Source organism: Hyla sarda, chromosome 2 (assembly GCF_029499605.1).
Source record: "Hyla sarda isolate aHylSar1 chromosome 2, aHylSar1.hap1, whole genome shotgun sequence".
Lineage (NCBI taxonomy): Eukaryota > Metazoa > Chordata > Amphibia > Anura > Hylidae > Hyla > Hyla sarda.
In genome coordinates this window covers 253,746,594-253,765,170 of record NC_079190.1, presented here as the reverse complement: position 1 = coordinate 253,765,170, position 18,577 = coordinate 253,746,594, and the positions used below count along the sequence as shown (strand labels likewise).

At 43.5% G+C, this 18,577-nt stretch overlaps 1 protein-coding gene across 1 annotated transcript in view; it reads left to right on the top strand.

The window, feature by feature from the left end:
• Positions 1-18,577, top strand: part of TINAGL1 (tubulointerstitial nephritis antigen like 1) — a 118,053-nt gene that overhangs the window by 28,430 nt on the left and 71,046 nt on the right. Inside the window, exon 2 of the mRNA XM_056556979.1 lies at positions 294-624. Within this exon, the coding sequence (XP_056412954.1) occupies positions 318-624 (307 nt within the window). The 5' untranslated portion in view covers positions 294-317. The remainder of the gene's footprint in view (positions 1-293; positions 625-18,577) is intronic.

Here is an 18,577-nt window from a genome sequence, read left to right as displayed (position 1 = left end):
ACTGAGTTTGAGTTGTTTTTTCTGTCTAAGTGCTCTCTGATGACACCTGTCTCGGGAACTGTCCAGAGTAGAAGCAAATCCCGAGACAAGCAGAGTTGTCAGCAGAGAGTACTGTTGCCAGACAGAAAAGAACAACTCAACTTCAGCAGCTGATAATTATTGGAAGGATGAAGATTTTTTCATAGAAGTAACTTACAAATCTGTTTAACTTTCTGGAGCCAGTTGATATAAGTTTTTTCCTGGAATACCCCTTTAAATTAAACAGTAACATCTTGTCAACTATCTCTTTATAGGAACTTCAACAGCATTATTCAAGGATGAAGCTCTTTCTGCTGGCTCTGGTGTTTTTGTTCATGGGAGTTATCAGCAATGTCACTGCTCTGAGGTCTCGCACAAAACGGGAGCTAGCCCCAGGACTTCACCTTCTTGGCATGAGAGATGCAGGGGGTTCATACTGCAAACAGAGAAATTCTTGTTGTCCAGGCAGAGATGATGCCTGCACAGTGCCATATTTGGATACTATCTGCTACTGTGATCTGTTCTGCAATAGAACTGTGTCAGATTGCTGTCCCGACTTCTGGGGATACTGCTTGGGTATTAGTCCCCCAGTAAACATCCAGAAAGGTGAGTGATACAGTGTTAAATACAAATTACAAACAGGATTTAGTTGTTAAAAATATTGATTATCACACCTGTCTCTCTTTTTGTATATTAATTATAATAATGCAACTTTACAGTGTCACTTTAAATTATAGTTTAATAATAATTCAGATGATTCAGAGATGCTGATCATTTTAAAACACAATAGCAAGGGTTGTTTCTACTTTAACATATTATCTCATGTCACTAGGATATGCCATAGTGTTATGATATGTAGGAGTCTGACCTCTGGGACCCCCATCGAACACAAGATCAAAGGGACTGAAATCCTTTGCAGTATTCCCTGGTGGCTGGAAGAACCGATCTCAGTCCTACAACACAGTCCCATTTGGGACCTGCTGTTTTTTTTTCCATTTTGGAGATTGTGGCGTTTTCAGACCCCCATCAATTAGTGTTTCATGACATGTCCTAGCGCTATGCCATCACTTAGTGTTATGGAGATTTCCACATAAGGGTTTTTGTCCTAAGACATTATTGGCATATCAATAGCATATACCATAAATGCATATCAATAGCATATACCATAAATGTGTGTTAAATATGGGTTCCACCAATCCCAACCATTGTCCAGAATAGGGATTGCTTGACACTCATATTACCTAAACATGGTTTATAATTGAAAATATTGCATATTTTTCCCTCTTATATATGACGAAAACCTTCAACAGAGTCTAGCACTCGAGCCTCAACACAGATGTATTCTGATATGAATGAAAATAACTTTCTAAAAATGTTACAAATCACATACTCTTGTGGCAGTTATGCTGAAATTACAGATCAGCAAATTAGTTTGACTTCTTTGTAAAATACGCAACTCTTGATTTTATAACTGTAGATCCACAATTGCTGGTGTGTGTTTGTGTGTGTGTGAATACACCCTTAAAAATGAAAGAAGCAATCTCATTGGTTGCTATTGGCAACTGCACCATTCTTCCTCTACACAGGTTTTAATAAATTTCTTTCATATTTTGGTTAGTTGGTTAAGCTTATATTCAACTTTGAGTAACTTATTACTTTTTACCACTTTCTAATTAACCTCTTAACCCGTTAAGGACCAGGCCATTTTACACATTAGGACCAGAGCGTTTTTTGCACATCTGACCATTGTCGCTTTAAACATTAATAACTCTGGAATGCTTTTAGTTATCATTCTGATTCCGAGATTATTTTTTCGTGACATATTCTACTTTAACATAGTGGTAAAATTTTATGGTAACTTGCATCCTTTCTTGGTGAAAAATCCCCAAATTTGATGAAAAATTTGAAAATTTGGCATTTTTCTAACTTTGAAGCTCTCTGCTTGTAAGGAAAATGGATATTCCAAGTAAAAAATTTGTATTCACATTTCCAATATGTCTACTTTATGTTTGCATCATAAAATTGACGTGTTTTTACTTTTGGAAGACACCAGAGGGCTTCAAAGTTCAGCAGCAATTTTCCAATTTTTCACAAAATTTTCAAACTCACTATTTTTCAGGGACCAGTTCAGGTTTGAAGTGGATTTGAAGGGTCTTCATATTAGAAATACCCCACAAATGACCCCATTATAAAAACTGCACCCCCCAAAGTATTCAAAATGACACTCAGTCAGCATTTTAACCCTTTAGGTGTTTCACAGGAAAAGCAGCAAAGTGATGGAGAAAATTCACAATCTTCATTTTTTACACTCGCATGTTCTTGTAGACCCAATTTTTGAATTTTTACAAGGGGTAAAAGAAAAAAATGTATACTTATATTTGTAGCCCAATTTTTCTCGAGTAAGCACATACCTCCTATGTCTATGTAAAGTGTTCGGCGGGCGCAGTAGAGGGCTCAGAAGCAAAGGAGCGACAAGGGGATCTTGGAGAGTACATTTTTCTGAAATGGTTTTTGGGGGGCATGTTGCATTTAGGAAGCCCCTATGGTGCCAGAACAGCAAGAAAAACCCACATGGCATACCATTTTGGAAACTAGACCCCTTGGGGAACGTAACAAGGAATTAAGTGAGCCTTAATACCCCACAGGGGTTTCACGACTTTTGCATATGTAAAAAAAAAATTTTTTTTTCACTAAAATGTGAGTTTTCCCCAAAATTTTACATTTTTTACAAGGGTTAATAGCAGAAAAGACCCCCCACAATTTGTGAATACATTTCTTTGGAGTAAGGACATACCTTATTTTTTGATGATAATGGCTCGGCGGATGCACAGCAGGTCTTGCTGGAGTGGGAGGGCAGTCAGGGGCCTTGAGCTTCATATGGAGCCAGGATGTGGGACCCCCCCTCAAGGAGCATTAATGGGGGAGCACTGAGCCCTAAAATAGGGGAACACTATGGGGGACAACGGGATGTAACTCGGGCATACAGGTGGGGTACAGAGGCCGGTAATATGGGGTACAGTGGGCCAGAAAATTATAATAAAAAAGAATATATTCCCTGAATGATGACCCAGAGCATAGCCAAAACTAAAAAAAAAATATGCCCGCCCCAAACCCTATGCTCTGAATCATCATTCGGGGAATGTGACGTGTGTCGCCGTCCCTAACCTGTTGCCTCAAATGCGCACCCGCTCAGGTGGAGAGAGAGCGATGCGCATTTGAGGCAACATAAAAAAGTCCCCGATGATAGTGACTCAGTGACCTATGACCCATTTTTTTTAAAAACACCCCCATAGGTCTTACTTTGTTTTTTTTTAGGTTTTTGGGGCAATTTAGAGATTTATGGGGTTAAAAATTTGGAATGTACTCTGGACTTGGTACATTGGTCAAATTATGGAAAATGTACATAAAAAGGGAAAATTTAGGGCTCCATGGAAGTGTGATACTCCCTGAAGCAGCCTATGCAGAGGCCCGGATTATCTGGGCAAGTGTCACATTGATATGTGGTGTCCTTCCGAATCCCCCTCCTGAAACACACTCTGCATTTTTTCTGGGTTCGTCCCTTCTTTCCAGTGAGGGGCATCACACCTGGAAAGTGTTGGCCTGGGAAGACCCTTGGGAAGTCCGGCCTGATCTTTCCCGGTCAGCAAAGATCAGGAACCTTAGGACTTCTTCTTGGTACTGGAGGAATGTACCTGTGTTGCCAGCGTACTGGGATAGTACAAAAGCGTTGTACATCGCAACCTGTACCATGTAGACCGCAACTTTTTTGTACCATGCCCGTGTTTTCCGCATGGCGTTATATGGCTGGAAGACTTGATCTGAGAGATCAACTCCCCCCATATACCGATTGTAGTCCAGAATACAATCGGGCTTGAGGACCGGTCCCACAGTACCTCGCACAGGGACAAAGGGGCTGCCGTTCCCATGAATAGTGGTGAGCATAAGGACATCCCTCTTATCCTTATACTTCACCAACAACAGGTTATCATGGGTGAGGGCACGGGACTCACCCTTGGGAATAGGCGACTGGACCAAATTTAGAGGGAGGCCTCTCTGGTTCCTCTCAAGTGGACGTGGATCTGGCGGAAAGGGATTTGAACAGAGGGATGCTGGTATAAAAGTTGTCCACGTAAACGTGGTAACCCTTATCCAACAATGGGTGCGCAAGGTCCCAAACGATTTTCCCGCTAACACCCAGAGTGGGGGAACAATCTGGGGGTTCAATAAGGGAATCTCGTCCCTCATACACTCTAAACTTGAGAGTGTACCCGGAGGTACTCTCACAAAGTTTATAGAGCTTCACGCCATACCGCTCCCGCTTCGAGGGAATATACTGGCAGAAGATTAGTCTCCCCTTAAAACTGATGAGAGACTCATCTACAGAGAGGTCCCTGAGCGGTACGTAGGCCTCCAAAAATTTGGCCCCAAAGGGATCGATGACCGGCCTCACTTTGTAAAGCCGGTCATGGGCGGGATCACCTCGGGGCGGACATGCCGCATTATCTGCATAATGCAGGCATTTCCGAATCGCCTCGAACCACCTCCGTGTCATCGCCGTACTGTAAAGCGGGGTCTGATAGAGGACGTCCCCGCTCCAGTAATGACGAGCACTTGGTTTTTTGTCCAGGCCCATATGCAGCGTGAGGCCCCAAAATGTCCTCATTTCCGCTGCATCAATGGCGCGCCATTCATTGGACCTGGCCAAAAACGAATCGGGGTGGTGGGCAATGAACTGCTGGGCATACAAGTTCGTTTGCTCCACCATTTGATTGACCAGGCTGTCACTGAAAAAAAACTTTAAAAAGTCTAGATCAGCGAAGCCAGCATGGTCAATCCGGGTTCCGGAGTTGCCAACAAACTCCGGAACCCGTGGCTGATAACCCTCTGGGGGGCTCCAGACAGGGTCATCGGAAGGGGGCTCCAGTGCACTTGTCTGGGAGGCCAGACTCCTATTACGAGCGGCATTGCCACTCGTACTAGTGTCAGCCACTGGGTCACTCTCATGGGGCGTACGTGGCCTCGCCTGGCGGCGTCTCCGCCGCCGTGCAGGGGGCTCATCATCACTGCTAAATGATGAGGAGGACGAGGAAGAACACAAAAATGTAGGATCTTCCTCGTCCTCACTGGCAGATTCGGAGTCGGAGGCTAAAAAAGCGTAAGCCTCCGCTGCCGAAAATGCCCGGCGGGCCAACGCCTTTTTTCTACGGTGGTGGGGGTGGGGTGGTGGGGAGGGTGTGTGTGCGGGGGGGGGGGGGGTGCAGGAAAGTGTGTAGTGTGTGGTGCTTGGTGTAAACTTACAGGAAAAAAAAAATGGGTGGCACTCGCAGCACCCTGAACCCCTAATAGGGCCCGGGGTCACACGGATCAGGTGACAGTAGACCCTTGGGGACCTATTAGGGGGTCAGGGGGGGTATTACTTTTTTTTTCTTTTCTGTTTTTTCACTTTTTTTTCTCACAGTTTTTTACTTTTACATTCTTTTGATTCCCTACCTGTCCCTGGAAAAAAGCTCACCCTGATCTAATGGGGTCCTCTTCTTCCTGGGGTCTCCGATGCTCTGAGGGGGGATCCCGGTCCTTATCTTCCCGCACTGCCCGCTGACTGAACTCAGTAAGCGCGCAGAGCGGGGAGAAGGAGCCGTTAACCCCTCCTTGACAGTATTGTCACCTCTCCCCAGCAACGGCAGGTGATTGGCGGTGTATCGTACACCGCCGATCACCATTTATTACCGGGTCATTGGGTCACAATTGACCCGAATGACCGGAATCGGAGCAGATCGCTAGCGTGAATTCGGTTGCGATCTGCGGCGATTGCCAACAAGCATTTGCACGGCATGCCTGCTGAACGATTTCAGCAGGCATGCAGTTCCGATCTCCGCCTGGCGAGCGGCGGAGAATGGAATGACTCAGGACGTATGCATACGTCCTTGGTCCTTAAGTACCAGGGTCCCACAGAATAAAGATAAGATGTCATTTTTACCGAAAAATGCACTGCGTAGAAACAGAAGCCCCCAGAATTACAAAATGGCATTTTTTCTTCAGTTTTGTCACACAATGAATTTTATTCTGCTTCGCCATGGTTATTTTGGTAAAATGACTAATGTCACTACAAAGTAGAATTGGTGTCGCAAAAAATAAGCCATAATATGGAATTTTTGGTACAAAATTGAAGGCTTATGATTTTTAGAAGGTGATGATGAAAAAATGAAAATGCAAAAACAGAAAAACCTTGCATCCTTAACCTGTTAAGGACCCAGGGTATACCTGTACGCCCTGAGTCCGCTCCCGTTCTACAACGCGGGGCCACGGCATGGCCCCACATCATAGCGGGTCGGGCCCAGCCTCTAACAACGGCCGGGACCCGTAGCTAATAGCGCGCGGCATTGATCGCGGTGCCGCACTATTAACCCTTTAGACGTGGCGTTCAAAGTTGAATGCCGCTTCTAAAGTGAAACTAAATCCCTGCCGGTTAGCTCAGGGAGCTGTTCGGAATCGCCGCGGCGGAATCGCGGTGTCCCGAACAGCTGTAGGACACGAGGAGGGTCTCCTACCTTGCCTCCTGGTGTCCGATCGCCGAATGACTGCTCAGTGCCTGAGATCCAGGCATGAGCAGTCAAGCGGCAGAATCATTGATCAGTGGTTTCTTATGAGAAACCACTGATCAATGTAAAAGATAAGTGTGTGCAGTGTTATAGCTCCCATTGCAAAAAAAGTGAAAAAAAGAATAAAGATCATTTAACCCCTTCCCTAATAAAAGGTTGAATCACCCCCTTTTCCCATTAAAAATAAAACTGTGTAAATAAAAATAAACATATGTGGTATCGCCGTGTGCGGAAATGTCCGTATTATAAAAATATATCATTAATTAAACCACACGGTTAATGGCGTACGCGCAAAAAAATACCAAAGTCCAAAATAGTGCATTTTTTTTCACTTTTAATATCATGAAAAAATGAAAATCAATAAGTCCTATCAATGCAAAAATGGTACCGCTATAAACTTCAGATCACGGTGCAAAAAATTACCCTCATACCGCCCCATACGTATAAAAAAAAAGAAAAAAAAAAGTTACAGGGGTCAAAAGATGACAATTTTAAACGTATGCATTTTCCTGCATGTAGTTATGATTTTTTCCAGAAGTACGACAAAATCAAACCTATATAAGTAGGGTATCATTTTAATCGTATGGACCTACAGAATAAAGAGAATGTGTCATTTTTTCCGAAAAATGTACTGTGTAGAAACAGAAGCCCCCAAAAGTTACAAAATGGCGTGTTTTTTTTTTTTCAATTTTGTCTCACAATGAATTTTTTTTCCATTTCGCCGTAGATTTTGGGTAAAATTATTGACATCATTACAAAGTAGAATTGGTGGCGCAAAAAATAAGCCAACATATAGATTTTTTGGTGCAAAATTGAAAGAGTTATGATTTTTTAAAGGTAAGGAGGAAAAAATGAAAATGCAAAAACGGAAAAGCCCCGGGTCCTTAAGGGGTTAAAGGGCTAAAGTGAATTTGTCATCTTTTAATTGTGCTAAGTTTTGTGTCAAGGAAGCTGTGCTGAGCTGCAGCATACACACCTCCTCCCTTCCACACCCCTTTCTGCCTCGATTGATTGGCGTACAGGACACATCTTCCATCCCTGAGCCATGCAATTCAACCTGTCAAGGCTGAGAGGAGTGGGGGAGGGAAAGCATGCATGCTGCAGCTCAGCACAGCCTTTTTGACTCTTGAGCTCTGAGCAAGACCTACAGCTGAAAAAATTCCTTTTAACAGAAAAAACTTTTGTTGCCCATAGCAACTGATCACAGCACAGCTTTAATTTTATGAGAGCATTATACGAAATTACTTTTTAGGGTCATTTCCTATTCTCCTCGCCTCCTACGCACTCTATTTCTGTGATATATGGTATGTTGCTTCATGACATAGGAGGAGATGACCCTGGTACTCAAACCCTCTCTCTGGATTGGCAGAAATCCTTTCTGTTTAAGCATAAGCTCTCTATGGCATGTAGGACTTCAAAACTCTCTCAAGGTGGCACAGGTACTCGGCATGCTTGCATCGTATATTTCTCTCTGTATCAAAGCTGTGTTGGCACTCTAGAATTGGGCTGGTGGGATTGTGATAACATTTGCCCCTTCTGGGCCAAACTCTTTGATATTTACTATATTGCTTTATTGTCAGTGATAAATGCATTGCTAATTCCCCCTTAGATTGTTTTTTTTTTTTTTTAGTGGTCTCTTGCAGTCCCACCACCCTTCTTTCGCTACATATTGTCCTCACAAGGCTGCTAAAGGGGTTCTTTCTTTAATATGCTTGTATTTCCTTTTTAACTGTATGTACTTTGTCAGTTTGCTATCCATTTGGGTCCTGCATGACCAACCTATTTGTACTTTTGATTGTTTATTTCACTATTTGTGAAAATGTGTTAAGAAATACTGATTGGTTGATATGGGCAACAAACAGTTTTTATTTAAGACGGTTTTATAAATCTGACCCCATTATGTTTAATTGATAATTCATTCAAAAATGGTTACCAGATTCCTGATACCAGAGAGCAGTGCATTGTTGGAGCTCAGATTACAGTCACATGGAGCAGAGCTATAAAATCACATTTCTGACATTTGAATGGAGTTAATATACTGACTGGTCCAATGACATCCTGCAGAATTTTAATTGACATCATAGTGAATGAAGAAAACACTATGAAACGAATGCAAAAACAGCAAAGCAAGGCAGTTGCAAAGTTACTCAAGACTTTGGATGTATGAAATGGAATTTTAACAATATCTAGAAATTATAAAGAAAAACAATGATTTGCTGTTGTAATACAGATTGGAAACAATCCTTCAGGATTATGAATTCTTGAGCTAGGCATGTACATGCATGCAAGCTGTGTAACCATAATAAATCCAAATAAAAGCTTCAGAACGCCATGGCACTCACCACATTGTAGTCTTGAATCAGATGTTTTTTGTAGTATCACTGTGAAAAAACATCAAAACAGTAAAGCTGGCACGGTGCGGGAGAGAGGGATGGGTGCGGGGGCAAGGCAACGTCTACTTCGCATAACATGATGCTTCAGAAGCGAAAAGGACGTTGCCTTGCCCCTGCAACCATCCCTTTCTCCTGCAGCTTGTCAGCTTTACTTTTTTGATGTTTTTTCACAGTGATACTACAATAAACATCTGATTCAAGACTACAATGTGGTGAGTGCCATGTCGTTCTGAAGCTTTTATTTGGATTTATTCACGCTACTAACTGTACAGACATTAAGCACCACTCTGTTGAACCTGACCACTTCTTTACCACTTGTGGCTTACACATGCACTGTATAGCTTAGTTCACACTTGCAGTGCCTAGTTGCACCCTCTTGTTGACTATGTGTAACCATAATAACTGACTAGTGTCAAAGATACAGAACTAAAAATAAAGATTCTAATGGGCAAAATTTCTCCCAGTCTACACTTGCATTCCTCTTTTAATTGTTATTTGCGTGTCAACCTGTCAAGTCTTATGCCAATACATTTAGTCCTCTGCACTGCTGACCACTTAGCTCTGGTGATGTGACTAGGACACTATCCCTTCAACAGGGCGGGGTATGGGGACTGAATTGTAACATTTTAGAGCCAAACCAAGGAGTAAAGCATATTTTTTAATTAATGCTTTTTATGCCTTTAGAATCCAAACAACCCTGTGTGACCCTGGCCTTAAGACTGGTTCTAGTTTTCTCTAAATAACTCATTACTTATTCAAAGAATTATGGACATTTTTGCAACTGGCAAACTACTTTATATCAGTTACTTCTGACTCATTTATAACACTTGCTGCTAGTGAATAGAATTATTTAGTAGTGTACTTTAACCCCTTAAGGACCGAGCCATTTTATACCTTAAGGACCGGAGCGTTTTTTGCAATTCTGACCACTGTCACTTTAAACATTAATAACTCTGGAATGCTTTTAGTTATCATTCTGATTCCGAGATTGTTTTTTCGTGACATATTCTACTTTAACTTAGTGGTAAAATTTTATGGTAACTTGCATCCTTTCTTGGTGAAAAATCCCAAAATTTGATGAAAAAAATGAAAATTTAGCATTTTTCTAACTTTGAAGCTCTCTGCTTGTAAGGAAAATGGATATTCAAAATATATTTTTTTGGGGTTCACATATACAATATGTCTACTTTATGTTTGCATCATAAAATTTATGAGTTTTTACTTTTGGAAGACACCATAGGGCTTCAAAGTTCAGCAGCAATTTTGAAATTTTTCACAAAATTTTCAAACTCACTATTTTTCAGGGACCAGTTCAGTTTTGAAGTGGATTTGAAGGGTCTTCATATTAGAAATACCCCATAAAAGACCCCATTATAAAAACTACACCCCCTAAAGTATTCAAAAAAACATTCAGTAAGTGTATTAACCCTTTAGGTGTTTCACAGGAATAGTAGCAAAGTGAAGGAGAAAATTCAAAATCTTCATTTTTTACACTCGCATGTTCTTGTAGACCCAATTTTTGAATTTTTGCAAGGGATAAAAAGGAGAAAATTTTTACTTGTATTTGAAACCCAATTTCTCTCGAGTAAGCACATACCTCATATGTCTATGTTAATTGTTCAGCGGGCGCAGTAGAGGGCTCAGAAGGGAAGGAGCGACAAATGGTTTTTGGGGGGCATGCCGCATTTAGGAAGCCCCTATGGTGCCAGGACAGCAAAAAAAAACACATGGCATACCATTTTGGAAACTAGACCCCTCAGGGAACGTAACAAGGGGTAAAGTGAACCTTAATACCCTACAGGTGATTCACGACTTTTGCATATGTAAAAAAAAATATATTTTTTTTTTACCTAAAATGCTTGGTTTCCCAAAAATTTTACATTTTTAAAAAGGGTAATAGCAGAAAATACCCCCCAAAATTTGAAGCCCAATTTCTCCCGATACAGAAAACACCTTGCATGGGGGTGAAAAGTTCTCTGCTGGCGCACTACAGGTCTCAGAAGAGAAGGAGTCACATTTGGCTTTTTGAAAGCAAATTTTGCTCTGGGGGCATGCCGCATTTAGGAAGCCCCTATGGTGCCAGAACAGCAAAAAAAAAACACATGGCATACCATTTTGGAAACTAGACCCCTCGGGGAACGTAACAAGGGGTAACGTGAACCTTAATGCCCTACAGGTGTTTCACAACTTTTGCATATGTAAAAAAATATATATTTTTTTTACCTAAAATGCTTGGTTTCCCAAAATGTTTACAATTTTAAAAAGGGTAATAGCAGAAAATACCCCCCAAAATTTGAAGCCCAATTTCTCCCGATTCAGAAAACACCCCATATGGGTGTGAAAAGTGCTCTGCTGGCGCACTACAGGTCTCAGAAGAGAAGGAGTCACATTTGGCTTTTTGAAAGCGAATTTTGCTCTGGGGGCATGCCGCATTTAGGAAGCCCCTATGGTGCCAGGACAGCAAAAAAAAAACACATGGCATACTATTTTGGAAACTAGAGCCCTCGGGGAATGTAACAAGGGGTTAAGTGAACCTTTATACCCCACAGGTGTTTCACGACTTTTGCATATGTAAAAAAAATATATTTTTTTTACCTAAAATGCTTGTTTTCCCAAAAATTTTACATTTTTTAAAAGGGTAATAGCAGAAAATACCCCCCAAAATTTGAAGCCCAATTTCTCCTGAGTACGGCGATACCCCATATGTGACCCTAAACTGTTGCCTTGAAATACGACAGGGCTCCAAAGTGAGAGCGCCATGCGCATTTGAGGCCTAAATTAGGGACTTGCATAGGGGTGGACATAGGGGTATTCTACGCCGGTGATTCCCAAACAGGGTGCCTCCAGCTGTTGTAAAACTCCCAGCATGCCTGGACAGTCAACGGCTATCTGGCAATACTGGGAGTAGTTGTTTTGCAACAGCTGGAGGCTCCGTTTTGGAAACAGTGGCGTACCAGACGTTTTCATTTTTATTGGGGAGGGGGGCTGTGTAGGGGTATGTGTATATGTAGTGTTTTTTACTTTTTATTTTATTTTGTGTTAGTGTAGTGTAGTGTTTTTAGGGTACAGTCGCACGGGCGGGGGTTCACAGTAGTTTCTTGCTGGCAGTTTGAGCTACGGCAGAAAATTTGACGCAGCTCAAACTTGCAGCCGGATACTTACTGTAATCCTCCGCCCATGTGAGTGTACCCTGTACGTTCACATTGGGGGGGGGGGGAACATCCAGCTGTTGCAAAACTACAACTCCCAGCATGTACGGTCTATCAGTGCATGCTGGGAGTTGTAGTTTTGCAACCGCTGGAGGCTCCGTTTTGGAAACAGTGGCGTACCAGACGTTTTTCATTTTTATTGGGGAGGGGGGCTGTGTAGGGGTATATGTAGTGTTTTTTACTTTTTATTTTATTGTGTGTTAGTGTAGTGTAGTGTTTTTAGGGTACAGTCACACGGGCGGGGGTTCACAGTAGTTTCTCGCTGGCAGTTTGAGCTGTGGCAGAAATTTTGCCGCACCTCAAACTTGCAGCCGGATACTTACTGTAATCCTCCGCCCATGTGAGTGTACCCTGTACATTCACATTGGGGGGGGGGGGGGGGGGGAACATCCAGCTGTTGCAAAACTACAACTCCCAGCATGTACGGTCTATCAGTGCATGCTGGGAGTTGTAGTTTTGCAACAGCTGGAGGCACACTGGTTGTGAAACACCGAGTTTGGTAACAAACTCAGTGTTTTGCAACCAGTGTGCCTTCAGCTGTTGCAAAGGCTACAACCCCCAGCATGTACGGACAGCGGAAGGGCATGCTGGGTGTTGTAGTTATGCAACAGCTGGAGGCATACTACTTTGGCTGGGGATGCTGGGGATTGTAGTTATGCAACAGCTGGAGACACACTGGTTTGCTACTTAACTCAGTGTGCCTTCAGCTGTTGCAAAACTACAACTCTCAGCAGTCACCGACAGCCAACGGGCATGCTGGGAGTTGTAGTTATGCAACCACCAGATGCACCACTACAACTCCCAGCATGCACTTTAGCTGATTGTGCAAGCTGGGAGTTGTAGTTACACAACAGCTGAAGGTACACTTTTCCACAGAAAAAATGTGCCTCCAGCTGTTGCAAAACTACAAGTCCTTATGGGCATGCTGGGAGTTGTGGTGGTCTGCCTCCTGCTGTTGCATAACTACAGCTCCCAGCATGCCCTTTTTGCATGCTGGGAGCTGTTGCTAAGCAACAGCAGGAGGCTGTCACTCACCTCCAACGATCCAGCCGCACAGGTCAGTCCCTCGTCGTCTCCGCCGCCGCCGCTGCTCCTGGGGCCCCGATCCCAACAGGGTCGCCGGGGATCGGGGTCCCCAGCACCCGGGGTGCACGTCCCGCACCCGCTCACGTCCTCCGGAAGAGGGGCGGAGCGGGTTGCGGGAGTGACACCCGCAGCAGGCGCCCTGATTGGTCGGCCGGTAATCCGGCCGACGAATCAGGGCGATCGTGAGGTGGCACCAGTGCCACCTCACCCCTGCTGGCTCTGGCTGTTCGGGGCCGTCTCTGACGGCCCCGATCAGCCAATAATTCCGGGTCACCGGGTCACTGGAGACCCGATTGACCCGGAATCCGCCGCAGATCGCTGGACTGAATTGTCCAGCGATCTGCGGCCATCGCCGACATGGGGGGTCATAATGACCCCCCTGGGCGATATGCCCCGATGCCTGCTGAACGATTTCAGCAGGCATCGGGGACCGGCTCCGCTCCAGATGGTTGCGGGGGGGCGGTAAAACACATGACGTTCTCATACGTCATGTGTCCTTAAGGACTCGGAAATGGAGACGTATGAGAACGTCATGTGTCCTTAAGGGGTTAAAGGGGTACTCCCGTGCAAAACTTTTTTTTTTAAATCAACTGGTGCCAGAAAGTTAAACAGATTTGTAAATTACTTCTATTAAAAAAAAATCTTAATCCTTCCAGTACTTTTAAGGGGCTGTATACTACAGAGGAAATGCTTTTCTTTTTGGATTTTTCTTCTTTCACGACCACAGTTCTCTCTGCTGACACCTCTGCTTTCCATTTTAGGAACTGTCCAGAGCAGCATATGTTTGCTATGGGGATTTTCTCCTGCTCTGGACAGTTCCTAAAAGGGACAGGAGAGGTCAGCAGAGAGCACTGTGGTCATGACAGAAGAGAAATCCAAAAAGAGAAGCATTTCCTCTGTAGTATACAGCCCCTAAAAAGTACTGGAAGGATTAAGATTTTTTAATAGAAGTAATTTACAAATCTGTTTAACTTTCTGGCGCCAGTGGATTTAAAATAAAAAGTTTTCCACGGGAGTTCCCATTTAACCTCTTAAGGACTCAGGGCATACCTGTACCCATACCTGTGACCCCGCATCACACCGGGTCGGTCCCGGCTGCTATTCATAGCCGGGACCCTGGGCACCGATCGTTGTGCCGCCTGCTATTAACCCTTCAGACGCGGCGGTCAAAGTAAACGCTTCCCGGCAGCTCAGTCGGCTGATCGGGACATCGCGATAAAATCGTGATGTTCTGATCAGCTGGGACACAAGCGGAGGTCTCCTTACCTGTCTCTGCGGCATTCGATCGGGGTTTGATTGCTCCAAGCCTGAGCTACAGGCTTGAGCAATCAAGCCCCTATCTCACTGATCCGTGCAAAGCTATGGCTTTGCAGGGATCAACATAAGAGATCAGTGGCCCTCATTTACTAAGAGTGTCTGTTTAATCTCTGAGTGTTTTCCCCGAATTCTCTGAGTGAAAATCTCCATACTAATCTGTCGCCTGCCATTTTTTTTTTTTTTTTGGCGCACGGGTTTGGAAATGTGTCCCACGGGTTTCCTGAAAGTGTTGCATGTTCTCGGAGTAAAAAAAAAAAAAAAAAAAAAGGTGAAACATCTCCCTGATTTACTAATGTGTTGCATGGGAAAAAAAATTGTGGAAATTGTGTTGCACGGTAAATTGTATATATGTCCCCTGCACAGCGCATGTATATATGTCCCGCACAGCACAATCATATCCCCCGCACAGCGCATGTATATATGTCCATGCCTCTGAAGCGCTATCAATGACTAATGCAGTGGTCTCCAACTTGCGGACCTCCAGATGTTGCAAAATTACAACTCCCAGCATGCACGGAGCATTCTGGGAGTTGTAGTTTTGCAACATCTGGAGGTCCGCAAGTTGGAGACCACTGGCTAATACGATAGCGCTTCAGAGGCATGTGTATAGAAGCGAAGTGGGGAGCAGACATATAGCATTATCTGGTCCCCACTTCGCTACAATACACAATCCTCAGCCATCACCGGAGCTGCCCCATCGCCTCCCCCATCCCCGGTGTTATAATTACCTGTTGCCGGGGTCCGAGGTCCGCGATGCTCCTGGCTTCGGTGCTCTTTCTGTGCGCTGTCACTGTGCGCACTGATGGTGATGTCACGACGTGCGTTGGGGACGTCACCATCAGTGCGCACAGTGACAGCGCACAGCAAGAGCACCGAAGCCAGGAGCATCGCGGACCTCGGACCCCGGACCCCGGCAACAGGTAATCATAACATCGGGGATGGGGGAGGCGATGGGGCAGCTCCAGTGATGGCTGAGGATTGCGTATTGTAGTGAAGTGGGGACCAGATAACGCTATATGTCTGCTCCCCACTTCGCTTCTATACACATGCCTCTGAAGCGCTATCATTGACAAGTATTAGCCAGTGGTCTCCAACTTGCGGACCTCCAGATGTTGCAAAACTACAACTCCCAGAATGCTCCGTGCATGCTGGGAGTTGTAGTTTTGCAATATCTGGAGGTCCGCAAGTTGGAGACCACTACATTAGTCATTGATAGCGCTTCAGAGGCATGTGTATATAGATGCGCTGTGCGGGGGCATGTATAATATATATCTGCATGCGCTGCGAGGGGGTATATAATAGCGCTATGCGGGGGGGTATATAGTATATATATGTGTATACATGTGCTGCGGGGGGTATATAATAGCACGGCGGGGGACAAGACATATTGCGCAGCGGGGGGCAAGATATATAGAAGCTGTGGGGACATATACATTCCCCCCAGCGATTCTATATATCTTTCCCCACCGCAGCTCGCAGGGATCCCTGAATGGCTCCTCAGTACGGGCTATTCAGGGATCCCGGCTGGGAAAATTAAAGTAAAACACATCGCACATCGCTGGGGAGCGGACCATGCCGCCCACTCCCCTGCTTAATAACTTTTGATTGGATCGGGTCTCAGAAGTGAGACCCGATGCGATCAACCCCTGTACTACTACCCCCAACATGGAACAGGCCCTGTTCCATGATGGGGGTAGGATTCACTCGGTTTTCAGTAATTTCCCGACAGCTCAGAGCTGTCGGGTTTTAGTGAAGAAAAATTCACAGGTTTTCCTGTGGGTTTTTCATCATACTCCGAGTCTTTTTTCTTTTTTGTCAGGAACACGCCCCTTTTTGTGATAACCACGCCCATTTTGACGGGTTTAAAAAACACTCGGAGTGATGATATCTTTTGTCGGGCTATGCGACACAAATTTGGTCGCACAACCCGACAAAAACTGTCGGTTTTACGTTAGTAAATGAGGGCCAGTGTGTGCAGAGTTATAGGTCCCTATGGGAGCTATAGCACTGCAAAAAAAAGTGAAAAAAAAAGTTAACAAAGGTCATTTAACCCCTTCCATAATAAAAGTTTGAATCACCCCCCTTTTCCCATAAAAAAAACTGTGTAAATAAAAATAAACATATGTGGTATCGTTGCGTATGGAAATGTCCAAACAATAAAAATATATCGTTAATTAAATCGCACGGTCAATGGAGTACGCGCAAAAAAATTCAAAAGTCCAAAATCGCGTATTTTTGGTCACTTTTTATATGATAAAAAAATGAATAAAAAGCGATCAAAAAGTCTGATCAATACAAAAATGGTACCGATAAAAACTTCAGAACATGGTGCAAAAAAGGAGTCCTCATACCGGCGTGTATGTAGAAAAAAAAAAAAGTTATAGGGGTTAGAAGATGAGAATTTTTAACATATAAATTTTCCTGCATGTAGTTATGATTTTTTTCCGAAGTACGACAAAATCCAACCTATATAAGTAGGGTGTCATTTTAATCGTATGGACCTACAGAATAAAGATAAGGTGTAATTTTTACCGAAAAATGCACTGTGTAGAAACGGAAGCCCCCAAAAGTTACAAAATAAAAAAATTTCTTACATTTTGTCGCACAATGAATTTTTTTTCCTTTTCGCCGTGCATTTTTGGGTAAAATGACTAATGTCACAGCATAGTAGAATTGTTGGCGCAAAAAATAAGCCACATATGGAATTTTATGTGCAAAATTGAAAGCGTTATGATTTGTGATGAGGAAAAAATGAAAAGGCAAAAACGGAAAAACGCTGAGTCCTTAAGGGGTTAAAGGGGTTATCCCAACATCCAAAGTTATTCTCTATGCATATGGGGTCTGACGGCTGGATTTCTTACCGGTCAGTGGGAGCGTGCATGTGCAGCCTCTGTTTTATTTATTCTCTTTGAGACTTCTGAAGATTGCCAAGCTCCGCACTTTGCAGTGTTCGGAAGCCTCATAGAGAATCATTGGAGTGTTGTTCAGGGGACAGTTGTCTCCCATTCTTTGGAATTATGGGGGTTCCAGTGGTCAAACCCCACCAATCAGCTAGTTATCCCCTATCATGTGGACATGGGATAACTTTGAAACTTGGGATAAAACCTTTAAGTCTTCCAGCTTTACGATAACTAATAAAAAGAGATACTTACGGTATTTTAATTAAAAAAGGACTGATACCTTTGGGGACAAGTCAGTCAGAGGCCCAGTCTGATAGCTGTCTCCATCCATTGCGGCCCTGTCCTGAGCGATCATCTAAGCTCAAGTATGAGCAAATTAAAGATCATGGGAGATTCATCAAAACTTAAGCAGAGGAAAAGTTGCTGAGTTGTCCATAGCAACCAATCAGATCGCTTCTTTCATTTTTGAAAAGGCCTCTAAAAAATGTAAGAAGTAATCTGATTGGTTGCCATGGGCAACTGGTCAACTTTTCCTCTGGACAGGTTTTGATAAATCTCCCTCCATGACTTTTCGTTTTTCAGAGGGGAGGAGAACAGGAACCTCAGTTTATTCTGATAAGATACATTACAAGGTGTCTTATCTTTGCTAATACTAGTGATTTATAACAAAACAAAATGCATTTTGTGACATTGGTATGCATTTTTGCCTGATATTGCTCATGGTTATAAACAATACCAAAATATCATTTTAGGCTACTTCTGCATACCGGTAAAGAGGAATAAATCCATATAGATTGATGTTTTAGAGCATTAATTTGTTTGAGTAGGGGGTACTCAACATTAGCCCAGATTTATCAGTCTGTTCAAGCCAAAAACTAGACTCCAGTTTTTGGCTTGATCAGATTGATAAATAAGGGGCCATTGATTTTAGAGTAGACCATACTGGTACCAGATAGCTATGCATGCAGGTGGCCATGACAGAGAGCAATTTGATTTAAAGGGGTACTCCAGGAAAAAACATTTTTTTATATCAACTGGCTCCAGAAAGTTAAACA